Source organism: Camelus bactrianus, chromosome 22 (genome assembly GCF_048773025.1).
Source record: "Camelus bactrianus isolate YW-2024 breed Bactrian camel chromosome 22, ASM4877302v1, whole genome shotgun sequence".
In the NCBI taxonomy this organism is placed as follows: Eukaryota; Metazoa; Chordata; class Mammalia; order Artiodactyla; family Camelidae; genus Camelus; species Camelus bactrianus.
The window spans coordinates 9,591,835-9,611,907 of record NC_133560.1 but is presented as its reverse complement, the minus strand read 5'-3'; the positions used below and the strand labels follow the sequence as shown (position 1 = coordinate 9,611,907).

The 20,073-nt window shown below is 45.3% G+C and overlaps 1 protein-coding gene across 1 annotated transcript in view; it reads left to right on the top strand.

Moving 5' to 3' along the window:
• The first annotated feature begins 3,504 nt into the window (after positions 1 to 3,504).
• NSG2 (neuronal vesicle trafficking associated 2) overlaps positions 3,505 to 20,073 on the top strand; it is a 49,073-nt gene continuing 32,504 nt past the window's right edge. The window contains exons 1-2 of the mRNA XM_010972277.3: positions 3,505 to 3,891; positions 4,824 to 4,974. Coding sequence (XP_010970579.2) covers positions 3,533 to 3,891; positions 4,824 to 4,974 — 510 coding nt within the window. The 5' untranslated portion in view covers positions 3,505 to 3,532. The remainder of the gene's footprint in view (positions 3,892 to 4,823; positions 4,975 to 20,073) is intronic.

Below are 20,073 nucleotides of genomic sequence, written 5' to 3'. Positions count from 1 at the left end.
CTTCCTGTCAGTAAGTTATTGTTGTTGGAAGTCAGCAGTATCCAGAGCCTTCACATACAGTGCAGAACATTCAGTAACAAATTAATAGGCATGCCAGAGGCTAATTACTAAAAGACAAGGGAGAAATAAAAAGGTAATAAGTGGGGATTCACATGTGATACAGGTACTAAAATGATCAAACATGGATTTAAAATCTATGTGGGTAATGTATATATAAAAAAAAAAGACAAGATGCAGAGTGTCACCAAAGACCTGAAATTGATTTAAAAAAAAAGAACTATAAAGACTATTTAGAAAAAAAAGTAATAACCAAAATCAAGAACTCAGCAAATGATCTAACAGTAAATTGGATTAAGTCAAATGAAAAAAAAACTGCATAAAGATTACAGAGGTGAGCAGATTAGTGAAGTGGAAGACAGATCAGATAGAAAATATTTAGTATGGAGAGGAAAAATAAAAACAGATGGACAATACAGGAACGGCCGTAAGAGACATTGGACAAGGTGTGACATACAGGTAATTAGCAAACCAGAAAAAGGAGAGAAAATGAGGCCAGTAAATATCTGAAGAAATAAAGTAAAATCAACAGAGACAATGAAACCAGAAGCTGATTCTTTTAAAAGGTCAATAAAATTAATAAGCCTCTCACCAAGGTAACAAAGAAAAAAAAAAAAAAAAAGAGGAAAGAAACAAACTACTAAGATCAGAAATGAGACAACTAAAGAGCTTTTATTGCAACAAGTCTATATTAAAGTAAATACTAAAGAGCATTCTCTTTTAGAATAAATTTTAGTTTAAAAATAATCTTAGACGGAAGCCCAGAAATGCAGACAGCAATAAAAACTGATATAAAGGATAAATATCTGGGTAAGTCTAAATGAATACTGATAATAAAATAATTGAAACATAATTTATAATGGGTTTTCCATATACGTATAATATAAAATTTATAACAACAGGATCGCAGAAGTAGAAGAGTGTGGTTGAATTGGTCTAAAGTCTCTGCACTGTCTGAGAAGTAAAAATATTAGTTTCTATTAGTTCCATAATAAATCAAAGTTGTAGATTGCAATCTCTAAGTTAATGACTGAAGTAATAAGAAAGGAATAAAAACAAATGTAAGTAAAACTAACAAAATATCTGAATAAAACAAAAGAAAGTAAGAAAGGAAGAAGAAAGGAATTAAAAACCTTAATATGGGACACATAGAAAAAAAATAGTAAGACAACAGACTAAACTCAGGTATATTAATAATTATATTCACTGTATATAATTCAGTCAAAAGATAAAAGATTTTCAGACTAGATAAAACTCAAAACCCAGGTATATGCTGCTTGCATGGGACATACCTCAAATATAAGAGTACAGAGAGATTGAAGATTTCATCAAAAGATGAAAAAGTATTTCCCATACAAACACTTATGAAAGGAAGCTGGTACAGCTATGCTGATACCATATAAAGATGTTAAGACAAGAAGAAGTTGTAGAGATACAGGATATTTCATAATGTAAAAAATGATTAATCCAGGAGAAACAATTCTAAATTTGTAACGCTTGATTTCATATGCTCAAATATGTAAAGCAAAAGCTATCAGAAAGAAGAAGGTATGTCCACAGTTATAGTAAGAAATCTTAGCACACTTATTGTAGTCACTGATAGAACAAACAGATGAAAAAAAATCAGTGTGCAGATTTGAACAATACGGTAACTCTAACCACACTGACTTCAAACCCTGCACCTAACAATTCAAGACGAATCATTCCTCTTAAGTGCAGATGAAACGTTTGCCAAAACTGGCTGTAGGCTGAGCCATAGAGTCTGTTTTAACAAAGTTCAAGGAAATAAAATCATAAATAACATGTTCTCTGACCACAGTGCAATAAGGCATTAATTAATGACAAAAGAGATATCTAGAAAAATCTCCAAATGTTTTAGAATTAAACAGTACACTTGAGAGAAAGAGAATCTCAGTGGCCATTAAGGAGAGGTGATCCTGAAGGCTATTGTTAACCTTAACTTTTGTCTTATGGAGCAAAATGATCTGAGAAAATAAAGCCAACAAAGAGAGAAATAGAGAAAAAGAGAGACAAATTAATCAGTTGATCTGTGTCTGCGGTTCCTACTGTTGGACTGCTTGAGCCAATGTATTTTTGTGTCAATCTAACATAGCTCCACAAACTTGTCATTTGAAACCACAAGAGTGCTGATTAATAACAATATGCAGGAAAGCTTTTGCTCACCTGATCTTTGCTTGCTTCTTCTGTTTCTTCTCTTGCTTAAACTCCAAACTCTGAACTCTGTACTCCAGCCGGACCGAAATATTCAGCATTCCTGGGAATTGTCCAAGCCTTTGTACATGTCTTTACCCTCTTTGCCTTCCTGACTCTTATTTATCCTCGGATCTAAGCTAACACTTCCTCTAGGAAATCCTTCCTGTCCCTAGGCTAGGACTGGGTGATGGATTCTCAGTACTCGTCTTCTGGTCTGTGCCTCTGTTTATCATAGTGGTCTTATCAGTGTCTGAATTTAGAGAGACTCCCAATATTGTGACTTACTAGCTGTTTGACATCGGGCAGTCACTTTTATGAATCTTGATTTTTTTTTCTTTTGTAAAATGGGGGTAACAACAGTACCTAAGCTATGAGGTAATTTTGAGAATTCAATGGTATTATACAGGTAAGTGCTTAGACTAGTGCTTGGCTCGTAGTAAGTACTCAGTAACTGTTAAATATTATTATTATTTCAGAAGTTTCTTGTGAAGGGTCAGAGACAATGCATACACTTCATCACAGTGCCTGGCACACAGGGAGGATTATGTTTTTGTCTGTTAGTGGGATTCTCTCTTTTAATGGGTAGTGACTTTTTCAAGACCTGGAACCATGTTGGAGGTGGATTCAAAGTCCCATTTTATTATTCTCACATCAGAGATAAAGAAATGAAGGCTTGGAGAGTGAATGCGAAATGTCCAAGATCTCCACAGCCAGAACTTCATAGAGCTGACACATAGGACTTTGCCCTCTCTGATTCCAGATGCCAACCGGAAGCCCCATAACGTTGTGGACTGCATACAGGCTTCGACAGCAATGGGTCAGGGCTCAAATCCCAGTTCCTGATGCTATATCAGCTTCGTGAGCTTAGCTGACCTGCATGATCACAGTAGCATTGTGAGAATAGGACCTTAGGCTTATGCACTGTTTGCCACGTACCCTGCTCTGAGCTAAGTGCTTTCCCCAAGTTATCACACTCACATCTCACACTAACTCCGTCACGTAGGTGCTATTAGAAATCACAATTTGCAAGTGAGGGAAATAGTCTGAAAGAGCCTGGAAAAGTGCCCACTGCATGAGAGATATTCAATAAATATTAGTTCCCCTTCTCTCTTTACACAGATCAGAACATGAGCACAGTACAGGTCCTGAACAATTCTGTGTTTCATAATATCGCTCTGGAAGATCTTAGGAGGTAGTCCCTTCTTCTAACGAATATGCCTCCTTTTCCAGTTTTTCTAAAGGCTCAAGGATTCCTTGTAATATGGTGCACATTAATTTTTTTTTTAATGGCCAGAATCCCTCCCATTTTCATGAAACCGTTTTGTCCCATGCTGGGGTTGTGGCCATGCATGAGAAACAGCAGGTGGTGCCAGATGACAGATGGTGTGGGAACCCGTTTCCCCGGTGGGAGGGGGCGCGAGAGAGCTATCAGGCAGCTGCCAAGAGCCCGCTCTCGCTCTCGCTTGCTTGCGCCTCGCTCTCAGAAGCTCCCAATCCAGACGCACGCAAGGCGCTGTCCTTTCAGCACCACAAGCTCGGGCTGAGGAGGGAGGACTCCCGGCCGTCCTCCTCCTCTTCAAATTGGTTTGAATCTGCTCTGACCCCCAAGAGTGCTGCACAGTAAGTAGGCATTTGTTTTTGCTATAACCACTCCCCAATATCCTCCAACCCTTTACCATCCCTTTCACCCCCACAACAACCCTGTTTTGTCTAATAGCATTCCATCCGCAGCGCTGACAAGAGAAATTCAGTTGTGCCGGGCTTCTGGTGGTGGTGGTGGTGGGGGGGAGGTGAGGTGTGGGGTGGGGGTGGGGGGAGCACCGTTTGACTTCCAAGAGTGCAGGAGAGGAATAAATGTGATTTGTTTATTTAGCTGGCAATCTTGCAATATGGGGGTTGTTAACTTTCCATGGAACAAAAAAAAAAAAAAAAAAATGGCCCTTTGCTATTGAGGAAATGGAGGCATTCCGTGGCCGAACAACAGGATCAGGTTCAAGCCAGCCCTTTTATTTTGTTTTAGGAAATTGTATCTCCTGTACAACCTACATATCATGTAAAAGGGTACACTACACATAAAGGCATTGAATATATTTATTGTCTTTTGGGGAGATTAATGGGGGAAAAAACATAATAAAATAGCAACCAAGATGGTAAGGTGAAATTTGTCATACTGCAGGGTGACCCAGAATAATAGGGCTTAATTTTGCACTAAGAATAAGCTTTTCACTGTGATTATATGATTTATATTAGCTCTAGGATCTTGGAGATATATATATATTTAAGATTGTATATTTTGTGTGTAAGTCTGGGATTTTCCTTGAGTTTCTCAAATTCGAAGGCTGTTGAGTGCAGGTGGCATATTTTGATGATTAAAGAAGTTTTACTGGATAATGGGAATCATGTCAGGGAATCTAGTGGAAGATCGATGACTGATCTGTACACTGAAGCCACCGGAGTGGAGCTGTTGAGGACAGCGTCATTTGCTCCGTCGCCAGCCCTCTCTTTTCCTGCCTCACTTCCCGCTGTAACTAGAATCCCTCTGCTTGCCTTAGGTCTGGGAAGAAAGGCGTAAGGATGGTGAAACTGAACAGTAACCCCAGTGAGAAGGGAACCAAGCCGCCTTCAGTTGAGGATGGCTTCCAGACCGTCCCTCTCATCACTCCCTTGGAGGTTAATCACTTACAGCTGCCTGCTCCGGAAAAGGTAAAACAGGTGCTCCTCTCCTCATCAGCCCCCCTCGTGCTCCCCCCATCTCAGGAAATAAAACAGCAAAAAATTTCCACCTCTCCAAACCCTTTCATTCCCTCATCGGTCAAACATGTTCCCTTTCTTGTAAAATGTAGTTATTCCTTCCAGAGACATGACACCTCTTGTGTTGTTTCAGATTTATGGTAAGTGTTTATTCATTTTTCTGGTTCACATTTACATACACGGGCAAGAAAATTAATCTCTCCTTTTTAAAGTTTTATCATAGTAGCTGAATACTAATGAGCTTCTAGATGATGAAAGAGAAAATTGCCTTGATTATTTTGGGGAGGTGTTTAAAACATTGACTTGTACAGATTTGAGGACAGAGAATTGGCTGCAGTCCAACAAGCATTTAGTTTGCACCTGCTAAGGCCCTCTCCCTATGCTAGAAGTTGATTATAAAAAGGCACATTACAAAATCCCTATCCAGTATAACACTTAAATTAATATAAAGCCTCACACTAAATGCTATGCCTGAGCATTACAAGGTTTGTGAGAGCACAAGGGTGGAAACAATTAAATTCTGTTGTGGCAGAGAGGGGACTGGGAGGGCATGTTGGGTAAGCTGCAGAGGAAAACATTTGAATTTGGCTTTTTAAGGTGAGTAAAAACCTCCCGGGTAGACCATTGGAGGAAAAGGCATTTAAGGCAAAGGGCACACATGTGCAAAGCATGGAGAGCTTTTGGGGAAATAGCATGGCTGGAGTAGAGTGTCTTTGGGGGAGGCGTGGCTGGAAATGAGTGACTGGCTGATGGCACATCTCCTGATATGGGAGTAGTCCATGAAGAATGGAGGTGAGCATGTATGCAAAAGTCGGGGGTGGTTGTCCCACGGACACAGGTGGGAGAAGCGTTATTGCTTAAGACCCAACTGAGAAGACTTGGGGTTTTACAGTGTGAGCTTTTGCACACCATAGGCGATAGATTTGGAGGCAAATGATGGAGTTCCCTGGCTGAAGAGTGAACAATGGATCATTCCATCTGTCTGATTTTCTCATTGGCATCTCCAGGAGGGCATTGTGTGTCTTAACCAATTGGCTCTATCCAATGAACGGAAGAGGAGCCAAAGCTAGATAAAGGGGCTGGCTGATTGGCTGAAGGCTGAGTCATGTCTTTTGAAAGTGCAGAGTTTGTCAATACAAAAAATGTTCATAAGGGGTGGCAGAAATAAAGAATCCTGGGCCATCCTGGGAATCGGATGAGATCTCTTAAAAATAATATTTGAATAGGCAGTTAGCACTAAAGAAATGTGAAGGGACAATTAATTGGGCATCAGCTACCTGTATAGCAGAGGTTCTCAATTTTTGACTGCGTGTTAGGATCTCCTGGGGAGCTTTTGAAAATTCTAATATCTAGGCTACACCCCAGAACAATTATATCGGACTCTCTGGGGGGTGAGACCCAGGCGTCAGTATTAATTAAATCTTCTCAGGTGACTCCTGTGTGCAGCCAAAGTTGAGGGCCACAGTGCTGGATGCACATTACCTGGGACTTATACATTCACATTTGCAGGCAACAATCTTCAGAGAAATGTGGTTAGTTACCTAAGCTCGCAGAGGGAGTAAGCAGCAATGCTGGAATTTGATCGCAGGCGTAATGGAAATTGGGGAGAAGAAGCGGGGATATTCTCTCAAGGTTCTGAGAGGTTTCAGGAAGAATCTTTATCTCTCAGCCTTGAAGATCTGAACGTTCTGGGGAGGCATGCAAAGAAAAGGGAATGTGGTGAGATAACCTCTCCCCTTAACTCTGCACACATCTGTGGGTCATCCAGAGATATCCAGACAGCTGGCCTCTGTCTGTCCTTACTCACCCACTCCATCCTCCCGCCTCCAAGGGCTTCCTTCTCTCCTTGAGAGAGGAGACACACCTGATAACCACTGAGCATCCCGTCCAGATGTGCAGGAAGGCTTTGCAGACCTGCATGCATGGAAAGGGAAACCAATGCATCCTGAAAGATGCAAATCCCTAAAGGGACATATCCCCACAGGGGCACATCACAGACTCCCTCTGATGTTCATGTCAAAGTCTTGGTACCAGGTGGACCTCAGTGTCCTCCTCTGTGAAGTGGGGAGAGTCACAGCTGATTCACAATGGTCAGAAAAAAGTTAGTTGTAGTCTTACATGTAAAGTGCCTGGCACAAAACTAGCCGTGAGAGAATAATTATCATTGTCATGTGCTTCCTAAATGTTAGATGCTGTTGTAAGTCAAAGTATACACACACACACACACACACACACAGAGTTTTCTTTCATCCTTTCAATAGTTAATAGGACTTAATAAGGGAGTTGCTACTTTAATACAATTTTTAAAGATGATAAAACCCAGGCATGGTGTGGTAAAGTAACTTCCTAAAGCCCAGAGTTGGGGAGCCTCCTGGCAGTGTCTGGAGAACCCAGAGCCCAGGCAGCGCTGTTCTAGAACCTCCCATCTCAGCAGGAACAAGGAACCAGCTGGCCTGGGAGTCCCCAGATTTGGGGTCTAGCATGAGCTCAGTCATCAACCACAGCTTGAACCCCCGTGAGTTGTCTCTCCTCCCTTAGACCTCTGTCTGTCTTCTCTTCTCTGGGTGGAAAATTGTATTAGCAGTTTTCTGTACTAGGATGTAGATTTCATAATATTTACAAGCGTCAACAAGTTTTCGTCCCCCTGACATTAGAACAGATGTGTTAACAGTGAATTCCACTCAAGAGGCCAAATGCTGAGAACCGTGCTGTGGCTGCCAGCACCGACTCTGAAGCCACCTCTCTTGGGGCGCTCACCGCTCCACCTTCTATTGGCTGACCTTGCTGACGGCTTGAGCGAGGTTCTCAGACTGCCTCAGCCTCAGCCCCCTCGTGGGTAGAGGGGGAGGAGAATGAGGGGACCCGGGCTCACAGCGCTGTGGGGGAGGCGCAGCCGGTCCTCACACAGCTGGCAGCTCTCTGATTAGGTCCAGCCCGGCGGTGAGGGCTTGAAGCTAAAACCATTGTCAGAAAGAAGTGTATTTGACCCCAGTGTTACATCATGGGTTTTCTTCTTGAAAATGTAAAATACAGAGTGTGCTTCGTGTGTAATACTGACAATCATCTTTAGATCTGTTCACTAAAGATGATTTGGAATGGAATACGAGTTTCTGGGGGAAAGCTTTCGGAGGCTAGTGGAGTGGAGAGGATGAGCCTGTCTGAAGTCCTTGCTCTGGGGTAGCACTGGGCCAGGCAGGGCATTCACAGCTGTGGTTTCAGTTAATCTTCCCAACAGCCCTGTGAGGTGGGTGTGAGGTACCCATTTCACTGATAGGGAAACTGAGGCTCAGATCAATGGGGTGATTTGCCCAAGCCTCACAGACAGAGAGGAAGAGCTGGGGTTGGAACCCTGGTGCACCCAACACCCCAGCTTTTCCCTCTACATGGTGCTGGCTTCAATCATGAGCCTCCCTCCCCCAGGCAGTGCTTCCTCAAACTGCATTCCCTCATCCATCCATGGCTGCTTCTCCTCCTCCAGCGCTCCTGGATCTGCAGCTGGGGCCTGGGGCGACCCCCCCAGAGAGAATGTCACGGCCCGCAGGGCTGCCTCCCTCCCCGGGGCTTAGAGGGCCTGGCGCCTGCCTCAGGAGGGGAGGCTGGCCGGCCTCCTGCCTGTCCTCCCCCATCTCCTGTCACTCTGAGCAGTCCTCTGCACTGCACCTGTGTAGCGCCCCCAAAGTCGCGACCAGGTCCTTCTCCCGCGGATGACTGGTCTTTCCCGTCATCCCCACCGGGTGCAATCCTCAAGTCCTGACCTTGGCATTCCAGGCCCTCTGTTACCTGCCCCACTGGCTTCCATTCCTACCACTCCCCACTTTGCACCTTGAACTCCAGCATGTCAGGACTACCTAGAGCCGTGGTTCTCAACCAGGGGTGATTTTTCTCCCCCAGAGGGATGCTTGGCAATGTCTGGAGACGTGTTTTGGCTGTGACAAGTGTGACAATTAGCTGTTATTGGCCAGGAACACTGCTAAATACCCTACAATACACAAAAGTTGCCCCCCCCCTCAAAAAGAGAATTATCTCTCCCAAAATGTCAGCAGTGCTGAGGCTGAGAAGCTCTGCCCTGGTGTTTTCCCCGCTCCCCAGGCTGTTTCGTGCTCTTCCTCCTCGCCCACGCCATTCTTTCCGCCCCAAATGCCCTTCCTGCTCCTTTGCCTGCTTGATAAGCCAGTGCCCATCTTCCTCAACCCAACTCAGCTGGCTGCTCTCCTGGACTCCTTCCCTGACCATCTGTAATTACAGCTAAGTTTACACTTATTCCCCTGGGAAGGGACTCCCTCCCTCAATCACTCACTCACTCATCCAGCGTGTCTCGTTGGGCACCTTCTGTGTGCCAGGCGCTGCGTGAGGCTGTGCGTGTGCAGCCATGAAGAGTCAGGCGTGGCCACTGCTTTCATGGAGCAATGGGGAAGAGGGACTTCAAACAAGCCAGCGCAGGTGTAGGGGTTCAGAGATGCAAGTTGCAAGAAGGGCTATTAAGGAGAAACTAAGATGCTACATTGTAACAGAGGGTAAGACTCAAAGGGACCTACCGTGGAAGGGTGGCCAGGGGAGGTCCTTCTGAGGAAGGAGCCCTGGCTGGGAGCCGGAGGATAGGTTGGTAAGGAGAGTGGGGCAGCGGGCCCAGCGTGTGGACAGGCATTGAGGGAGCTGGAGGAACAGTCAGAAGGTCAGGCTGGCTGGGCACATGGGGTGAGCGGGAGAGACTTGGGAGATGAGGGGTGATGGGCACCAGTTCATGTGGGGCCTGGTGCATTTTTTCAAAAGGGGTTTAGAGAAGGTTGAGTGCCAGGAGCAGATCTATTTTCAGAAGATCCTTCTGGCTGCTGTGGGCCACCCTAGGGACAAGAGATTCATGCTTGGTCTCCTGGTCCCTTCTTCCTCTTTCCTTCCAGTGCATCTTCCAGATTAGGTTTCCCCCAAACAGAGGCTACTGAGTCTCCTGCAGCACCACCCTCCCCCTGTGAGTGGTGAAAGAGGAGAGTGCAGGGCAGGAGATGAGCTAGCAGGCCACTGCCACACTCATGAAGGGGACGGGGTGGTGGGCACCGGGGCGGTGGCAGCAGAAATGGGGAGGCGGCTGGACTGATGTGGGCTCGGTGCTGGGGTGGGGCTGGGAGCTTTTCCCACCAGGCCTGAGAGTCCTGGCTCCGTCTCATCTTTGTAGCCTTAGTCCCGGCACACAGCGGGCAGCAGGAAACGCTGGCTGAACGAGCCACCCTGTCCCTTGCCTGGCACAAAGCTGGGCTTAGTCTCTCTGCCTGACGGGCAGGGAGATATACTTGAACCTGAGCAGTCTGGTAGCTCTCTCCAGGCCATGGGAACAAGCTCTTGAGAAGCTGGAACATTAGTCTATAGATACCAAATTCCAGCATGTGCCTTTGGTTTATCTAAGTAACCATGATAACCCAGATGTCCCCACAACCCTCTGTGAGGGTGCTGGCACTATCTCCATGCAGAAACAGGCTCAGAGAAGTGAAGTGCTGTCCTGGGACACACCAAAAGAGAACAGTGCAGCCGAGATCTGCATGTACATGTGCTGGGAAGTGCCAGCTAAGGGACGGCCGGCCCGCAGAAAACAAGCCACAGACAGGCACGGCCCCACCTTGGCAAAGCCCCAGACGAATCACGTATTCAGCGAGCCAGCTGCCAGGTCCTGGGCAACCGTTCTTTCCCTCCCTACTGATGACTAAGTCTTTGCACGTCCTAGGGGAGGTTGGCTCACCTGCTCGTGGGAGGAAAGGAATGCAGACACTAAGAGATCAATTATTGATGATTGGCACACTTTGAATTTTTTTGTAATAGACTACATGCACTTTGTAGTCCTAGAGACTTGGGTTCAAATTGCGGCTATTTACTTACTGTGTGGCTTTAGGCAAGTTGCTTGGCATCACTGAGCTTTTTTTTTTTTGTAATGTGTGCATAATATCTACCTAACAGGGTTACTGTGAGGAAAAAATGAGAATTGTCTAACAGCACCAAGACAATGCTCACTGATAGAGTTTCCTTTCTTTCAAAGGACATTCAGAATATTTCTCCCAAAGGTGATGTTTTTGGAGGATGACTGTAAATGTGAAACATACTGAGAAGGATGGGGTTTCAAGGGTGGGGGTGTAGGGGTCCACCAGGAAGGACCTCGAAGGATGCTGGGCAAAGGAGATGCTTCTCCTGTCACTGAGTCCTGTTGCCTTCTTGGTTTTTCTTGTGGCTTCGCCAGAGGGTTTCTCTTTCTCCCGGATACCCAAGATCAGAGAGCCGTCAGCCTTTCCCCGGGGAGGACACAATGCACATCTCTGCGGATTCCAGGCTCTCAGGGCCCCCTTGTTCTGCTCTCCAGAAACTCTCGAGAGACAGATTATAAATCACCCTGAACTGGGGCAAAGGCTCTAGGTGATTCCAGCAAAATAGACAGAAAATTACCAATAAGCATATTACAATTTCTTTATAGTTTAAAAATATAATTTTAAATGAAACATAATTTTTTACCTATCGGATTGGCAAAAATTTTTTTTGATAATGCCTAGTGTTGCTAATACTGAGGAAAAAGCAGATCTCATTACACTCTGGTTGGTTACATGATTTGATTTGTTTTTTAAGAGGGCATTTGGACATGGTTTATAAAATTTAAGCTGTGTATCCCATTTGATTGGTATGCTTGCTACTGGCAGGAGTTTATCCTCTGAGTATATTTTTTTCAAGTATGCAAAGGCATATACATATGTATATATGTGTATATACAGGTATATAGTGGGAACAACTGGAATATTCCGTGAGATTGGAGTGGTTAAGTAAACGCTGGTGCATGGTTGTGGAACAGTAAGTGATTATTACGAGGACGGGGCAGACTTCTTTGTGCCTGTGCTAATGTGGGAAAAGCAACAGACACATTACTCCGTTAAAACAGCTTTAAAGAGCATGATATGGAGTGACCCCACGTGTGGAAACGTGTGTATGCTTCACTATAATTCATAAGACAGGTTTGAAAAGACACACAAGAAACGGTTCAATGGTTAGGGAGTATAGATGGGGTGGTTGGGGCCCGTTTGAAGACTTTTACTCTAAAGTTTTCATACTTTTTTTTTTTTTTCACATGAGCATGAATCAAATTTCCTATTTTTTAAAAAAAATCACCTCCATTTCCCCGATGGTAAAACAGCCTCGGGGAGCTGAAATGACTTACTGGCTCACGTTCACATGCGGAGGGACCGCTGTGGAGCGAGCCAGTGCCCCTGCAGGTGGAGGGGGGCCTGGGGAGACGCACATGCATTGGAGCAATGCAGTTTGACTTCGAATCCTAACTCTGCCACCTACTTGCTGTGTGATCCTGGGCCAGTTTATTAACCACTCTGTCCCTTTGTCTTCTTGTTGTTAAGAGGACAATAACATCTTCCTCTAAGAATTGTTTCAGGGATGATATGAGAAAATACACGCCGACTGTTTATCACCGCGCCCGGCACAGAGATGTTTAATGTGAGGTTGTTATTATGGTGGTGGTTGTTATCATTATCAATTCAGTCCCAGAATCAGGATTTTTTTTCCTGTGGGATGCACAGGGGCTGGCCCCAGGCCGCAAGAAGGGTTGGGCAGTGCGCTGGCCTGGGTCCCTGCACTGGAGAGGACAGGGCTGAGTGGCCGAGCTGTGGGCCTCACTGTGGTGACTCCAGCCGGGGCAGCTAGCCTCTGCTGGGAGTGGAAGGCCCGGGAAGTCCCTGAAGAACCCTGTGGAGAGCCCCTCATCTTGCCCAGGTCTGTGCCTTGCCGCAGAGTTGGAGAGGCACAGACTTAGTGGGCTGGCTGGTCATTTAAGGCCATACTGGCCAACCTTCTGTTCTGCCCCGAGAAAACAGAGGCCCAGCAAGGAAAAGAGACTTGATCCCACAGGCAGAGCCCCGCACTCGGAGTCAGCAGGTCTACACTACAGTCCTGCTTCTGATGCAGCCTTGCTGTGTGGCCCGCAGCAAACCCCTTCCCCTTTCTGGGGTTCCCCGCCCCCATCTATGAACTGCTGCGATTGGACAACACTGCCACTAACGTGCTTTGAGCACCGACATTTTACCTTGTGTTCTGGGCCCTGTTTTAAACTTTGAGGGCCCAGGGAAAGACTCAGACTCAAAGAGTTGGTGCATGGGTTGAGGAGTGAGGGAGAAAATGGGAGAAGGCTCCCAGCTGGGTTCTCAGGCCAGCCTCACCTGGTCACTTTAGACGTGGGATTCACCCGTTTGTTCATCCAGTCACATTTACGCAGCCTCAGGTGCCACAGGATCAGAGCTTGAGCCCTGCAGTCCTTGAATGATGACAACCTTTCCAGTGGCACCTGGATCTGAGCCGGAAGCCCAGGTCCAAGCCTTGCCTCTGCCTCTTAGTGGTTATATGAGGTTGCGAAGGGCATTTCTGCTCCCCGAGACTCAGGTTCCTCATCTGTAAAATGGGGACAATCAGCCCTCCCTCAGAGTGCTGAGAGGATTTGCTGAGATAGAGGATGTAAAGCTTTCAGCACAGTGCCAGGCCCACAGAGGGTACTTGTAAAAAAAAATGTGATGGATGGAAAAGAGCATGTTGTTCTTGAGTTTGATAACCAGCTTGACCACCTACTAGTCACGTGATCATCGGCAAGTGACTGAACTCTCTGGGGCGAAATTTCCTTGTCTGAAAAGTGGGAAAAATAAAGATTTTACAAGAGAGATGTGAAGGTTGGTGAGAATGCTGCCAGGGGGGTTATGAGAATCAACTGAGTGCGCCTCAGTAGGGCCCATAGCACAGTGTCTGGCACACAGTAGGTGCTCAGTGGTTTGCTGTTCATTATTCCTGCTCGGAAATTCTCTCTCTGCTGCAGGCGTGAGCTGGAGGGTGCAGCTTCTATCTATTTTCGGCCTGTGTAGGTCCAGCTCATAAAAATACAGTCATGCTCCCCGTCAGCGCTTCTGGACTTTTATTTATTGTTTCTGCCAATCCTGGGGCCTCTCCATGTGGGAACCTCTTCATTATTGATAATCCTGGGAAGTAGTATTTTAAATTTTTATGATCTGTACTTTGCGCCATCTGAACCACCATGTATTATCTGGCCTTGCCGGCGAAGGGGGAAATATATCCAGACGAGGGGTCCTTTCAGGATGAATAATTTATCTCATTTTCACAATGCCAATTATGTTAAATTGTGTTCTTCATATCAGCGGCCAGCAGGACAATGGGGACTGACATATAAATATGAAAAGAAAACAAATTAATTTCTTTGCCCAAATCTACAATGATATTTGAAAGCCTGGAATTTCATCCTTCTAAGTACCTCTGAAACCCCACTTTTAATAATGACAAGAGTAGAAAGAATTTTTCCTCCCCTCTCTCCTCCTTGTCCTCCCATTTCTGTTATTAATCAAGTTGCTCAGGGCTCCTTTTTTTTTTTTCAACTGTAGAAAATAAAGCCTTTCTTTGCAAATGTGTTTTCTCTTCTCTCTCTTGCTTTGCTTATGCAAGCTTGATTAGACTTGATTCCTCCAAGGTACAGTTAATAATGATTGGCTAACATTTCTTATGCTTTCCCATTCATAATACTGAAAAAAGTGACTGTTACTCTATCTCCCTTTATAGAAGGGAACTGTTTCTGGCTCCAGTCCTCAGGAACAGCACACCATTCGTCATGGCATGCCCAATAGCTGGTAGATTCCAGTAACTGGAGGGCTGGATCTTTCCTGCTCTCTCCCATCTCTGCCTTGTATCGTCACGGTGGCAGAGGCTTCTCCTCTGCCTGTAATGCATGCCTGGAAAGCCATTCTCTGGCTTATAATCCTTCCTCAGCTCCTCACTGCCCTCAAGTTCACCTTCAGGATGCTAGCTGTGGCATTCAGAGCTTCTGTCTGCCCCTCACTTCACCTGCTCTCTTCTCTGGTTGCTGAAAACCACCTCTCTGTGGTTCTCCCAGGTCCAGCCTCCTGGGTGTCTTCTGAATGTTTGCTTTTATATGAAGCTCTCTCAGTCCAGAAGGCTCTTGTCTGTGTATTTGGGGAGGCAAGAGTGGAGACAAGGAAGCTGGTCAGAGCCAAAGTGCACACAGTGCTGTGGATTAGGCTGGTGGTAGTGTAACAAATGGGTTTATTTGAGATACATTTTTGAGGAAACAGGAACTGGTGATGGAATGGATTTGGAGACAGAAGGGAAGGGAGGGATCATGGGAGATTCCTGTGTATGACTTGACATGAGCCATGGCATGGATCATGCTAACGTTTTCTTAGCTGGGGATTACATGGGAAAGGTGGTTGGAAAACCCAAGAGCTTCGCTGTGGCCATGGTAAATTTAGGTGTGTCCATCCAAGGGCAAAAGTCCAGGGAGGTAATCTGAGTGCAGAGCGGGGTCCAAAATGGGAGATGTAAACTTGAGAGCTATGAGAATAAAAATTGGAAGTGATGGGGCTGAGAACACTCAGGTGGGACCTGTAGGAAGGAAGAGTGCCCATGACCTAGCCCTGAGGGATTCTAACACCGAGAGGTCAGGCAGAGGGGGAGGAAGAGGAAACGGAGGCCGCCTGGTCAGTGAGCAGGGAGAGGACCGTGGACCCGGGAGGAGGACCTTTAAGGAGGAGTGAGTGAGGAGCACACCTGTCAGATGCTACTCAGAGGTCAAAGGAGACAAGGCAGATGGGCAGAGACCTGCTTTTGACGTGGAGATGGGGTTCTAACAAGCTAATACTTCCTTAGGGGCAAAGGTAAACTGTTACCCGGGTTGCCTTGGGAGAAAATGTCACTTAGCTAAAGAGGGAAGCAGAGGACAGAGGACGGACAAGGGGTCAGGTACCCACCTGTCTGCTGGCCTGTGTTAGAACTCGGTGGTTGGGGGTGTGTGCGGAAGCCCAAAGAAGGGTTTTCATTAGAAAGTCACTCAGGGCGTAAGTGACATCTCAGAGGGGTTCAGGGCGAAGCAGGACATGGATCTGAAGAAGGGCTCTGACCACAGCTCTGCCTGAACTCAGTGCCCCTTCTGTTACTGTGAACGGTAAATGGGATGTTAAAAAAGAGATGTATCTATAACGTATAAATTACATATACGTCATATGTTGACACAAGTGAAGTCACACAAGATATTAAAAGAAATCTTTTTTGAGTCAGATTTCTTTAGTTCAGTGTGAAGTCTGTGGGACTCACCCATGCCCGTGTGGTGTTGCTATGTAGCGTTCCATTTTGCGAATAAATCACAGTTTGTCCGTTCTCCTGGTAACGGATATTCAGATTGTTCTCAGTTTGGGGCTATTATGGAAAAAGTGGCCTTGAACATTTTTGTGTGTGTCTTTTGGTGGACCCATCACTTTTTGAGGTGATTTTTTTGCCGATGCCAAGAAAAGCTATTGGTTTTGTTATTTAGTTTTTGGCCATCTTGCTAAATTCTAAGAGCTTTTCAGTTCATTTTTTTGGAACACATTTGTATCAGATAGAAAGCTTTTCACCTCAAGTACCAGAAAACCCAACCCAAATTGGATTAAGGCCCAAAGAGTATATATTTGCCCCCATGACTGCAGGGTCCAGCGTGGGCCTGGCTTCAGGCAAGGCGTGATCCAGAGGGTAGGATGTCATCAAGATGTCTCATCTCCGTTTCTCTGAGTTCCTCCTGGCTCTGCCCCCTTTTGTACACCACCTCTGACCTCATCCTGGCTCCTCCTCATAGTAGCAGCAATCTCTCCAGCAGTTTCAGAACTAAGTCCTCACCACCCCATCCAGAGGACGGGCACGCTCTTTGGGGAACCCTCAGAAAGAGCAAAGAGGCTTCTTCCCCAAAGTCCCCGGTCAGTATTGCCTCATATCTCATTGATCCAAATTGGGTAACTTGCCCATCTCAGAGCCAGTCAAGTTCTGTGACCAATAGAAGAGCACGCTCTGATGGGCTCGCACCTAATTAGGGACCAGCCCTGCCATCCAGGGAGGCATCACTTCTGCCAAACGACGCGGCTGCCACCTGGGACAGGGGCGAGTTCCTGAAAGGAATACTGGGGGGCTTTTGATTGAAAAAGGAAGTAGCTGCTAGAGAAGCAACAACAAAATATTTATTATGACAATGAGAATGCTATTACCTGTAGTGGTCATTCATTGTCTCGTCCCAACAGTAACGTTTGCTTAGTTCTGTCTCCTGCCTCAGCATGTTGGCTACTGCGTGGGGCCTTTTAAATCTACGTGGAGTGGTGTTCATAGTTTAGAGCTCTTTGAGAAGCTTTGGGAAAGATGTTTGTAAACATAGAGGGGCAGAGGGAAAGGCTAAGAAGCAAATGTTTCTTAACATTCAATGTGGGAATGCCTGAGACCAGTCTGATGGCTAAGGACCTAGAAACGAGGCGATCAGGCTAAGAGGTGGTTGAGAAGGACGTGGCGTGGTGGAAGGCACATTCGTTTTCTGTTGCTTTGTAACAAATTACCAAAATTTTAGTGGCTCAAAACAGCACAATTTTATTATCTCACAGTTTTATAGGTCAGAAGTCCAAGCGCAGTTTAAATGGGTTCTCGGCTCAGGGTCTCACGGGTCTGAAATCAAGGTGTCAGCTGGGCTGTATTCTCATCTGGTGCTTGGGGTCCTTCTCCAAGCGCGTTCATGTTCTTGGCAGAATTCAGTTCCTTGTGGTTGTAGGACTGAAGTCCCGTCCCCCCCCACCTTTTTTGTTTTTTGGAGTGATCGGGGTTGTTGACCAGGGTCATTTTCAGCTCCCAGAGGCCACCCTCAGCTTCATGGCCCTCCCACAATATGTTGACTTACTTCTTCAAGGCTAGCAGGAGAATCTCTCTCCCGTCTGCTGTGATGGAGTGTTATATAGCGTAATGTACTCAGGGGAGTGACTGTGCCTTCATAGTCACAGGTCCTGTTCACAGCCTTGATGGAGGAGATGACACAGTGCATGTACAGGGGGGTGGGGATGGTGTGGGAAGCTTGGGGACCATCATAGAATGCTGTCTGCCATAAAAGGCAAAGGGAATTATTGCCCCAAGGCTTATGGGTCACAAGGCCCATGATCAGGGAATTCACTACTTAGATTAGAAATAGATTCTGAGATATATTATAATGTACTTACATTTACACATACACATCAGATATATGCGCACATACAACACGGGGAATTAGGAGAAGAAATTATAATTTCCAGTTTGTGAATATTTCTAAAAATATGGATTCAGGGAAATGATCAGACATTGAAGTTTTCTATATGCTTCATAACCTGCCAGTTGATCTAGTAATATCCCCAATTTTTTTTTAATTGAAGTACAGTCAGTTACAGTGTGTCAATTTCTGGTGTGCAGCCCAATGTCCCAGTCATGCATATACATACATATATTTGTTTTCATATTTTTTTTTATTAAAGGTTATTGCAATACACTAAACATAGTTCCCTGTGCTATTCAGAAGGAACTTTTGTTTTTTGGTAGGAAGGGATAAATTTGGGGGTTTGAGATTTACAAATGTTAGCTGCTATATATAAAAATAGATTTTAAAAAATTTCTTCTTCCAAATATTCTTAATCATTAGAAGTTGCAGAATGTATTTTGAGTTCACAAAGCACCTGCACATATGTTATTTCATTTGGCCCTTCCGAGAACATTGTGAGTTCCTAATAATAGGAACACCTAGCCTACGAGCTGTGCTTTTTTTAGCCTTTGCTCTTATATTTATATGCTTTCATTTCTCACTTACACATTGAAGTTCATGTGACACCAAAACAGCAAAGCACGTAGACTATATGCTGTTTCACACTTTTGTTTCTTTAACCATGTGGTTCACTTTATAGAAAGTGTCTTACCTTGGCTTGTTCACCCAGGAAACTTCTATTCACTCTTCAAATCCCTTCCCCACTTTTTTCAGACCAAGCTTGAACAGCTTTATTCTTGAGAAGTCCATGTGTTGCTCTTGAAGGGCTGGGTAGGGAGAACCCGCAGGCTGACAGGTGCAAGCCAGGCCCAGTTCCACATCTGCTCAGACATCTATGCAGGAACATCTGGCAGCACCCAGAGGCAACGTTCAAAAAAGCAGTTGCTATTGAATGAATCTTGAGTGCTTAACTTGAATTAACGCGTTTAAGCCTGCCAACAACCCAACCAGGGAGTTATAGTTATTTACCCATTTAATAGATGAGAAAACCGAGACACGGAAGGCTTAGTGCTGGAGCACATTCCTTTATCTCCCTACGATACGGACAGTATTGGTATCTGCCCCACAGCACAGAATTAAGTGAGATAATGCATGTCGAGTGCTCAGTGTCTGCTGTATAGCAAATTTTCAAAGCATGAGGGTCATTTTGATTTCTTGTGGCAAAGGGACATCTGCTTTCCTATTCTTTGGGACAGGAGGTAGGAAAAAAGTAAGAAGACCAGAACATTCTCCTACTGCACTCCTCCCAAAAGCCCTCATCCTCGTTTGGCTGTATCATTTCTTTGTTTGGCTCACTTTTTGCTGTTTAGGGGAGCAGACTACAAAGGTGGGTGGAGCGCAACAGCGAATTTACACCTGCAGCTGAGTTTAGATGTCAGAGGGGGAGAGGTGTTCTATGTGGGCTGGGCCTCCCTGGCCAGCATATGGAAGTGGCACACAGTAGATTTTCAACAGTAGTAGTTCCTTCCCTACCCTTCCCTTTTTTGAGCTGTATTTTGTCAATGGCGTGCCTCACAGACTTTAAAGAACATTCTTCATAGAAGAATTCTTACAGGAGTCAATATACTTGACTATTGTCTCTAGGAAAACATGATGAGTTTTTCAGTGAAAATTTGGTTAATGTGAGCTCTAATGAGACGGATGATCATGGTTAGAAGTTTGCTTTCTTTTAGCTGTGTGACGTTGGACAAGTAACTTGGCATCTCTGTGCTTCAGTTTCCCTTTCAGGAGAATGGAAATAGTAGTGGTATGTAGATGAAGTGCATGGAGAGCTTGATCTAGCTCTGACACATAAAAAATTATTCCCCAAATATTACCCATTATCATCTCATTTAACTCTCAAAACAACCTTGTTGAATAGGGGTTATGATTACTGTCCGTGTTTTACAGGTGAGGCCCTGAGGCTCAGACAGCCTCTGTGTTCCCCGTGACACTTT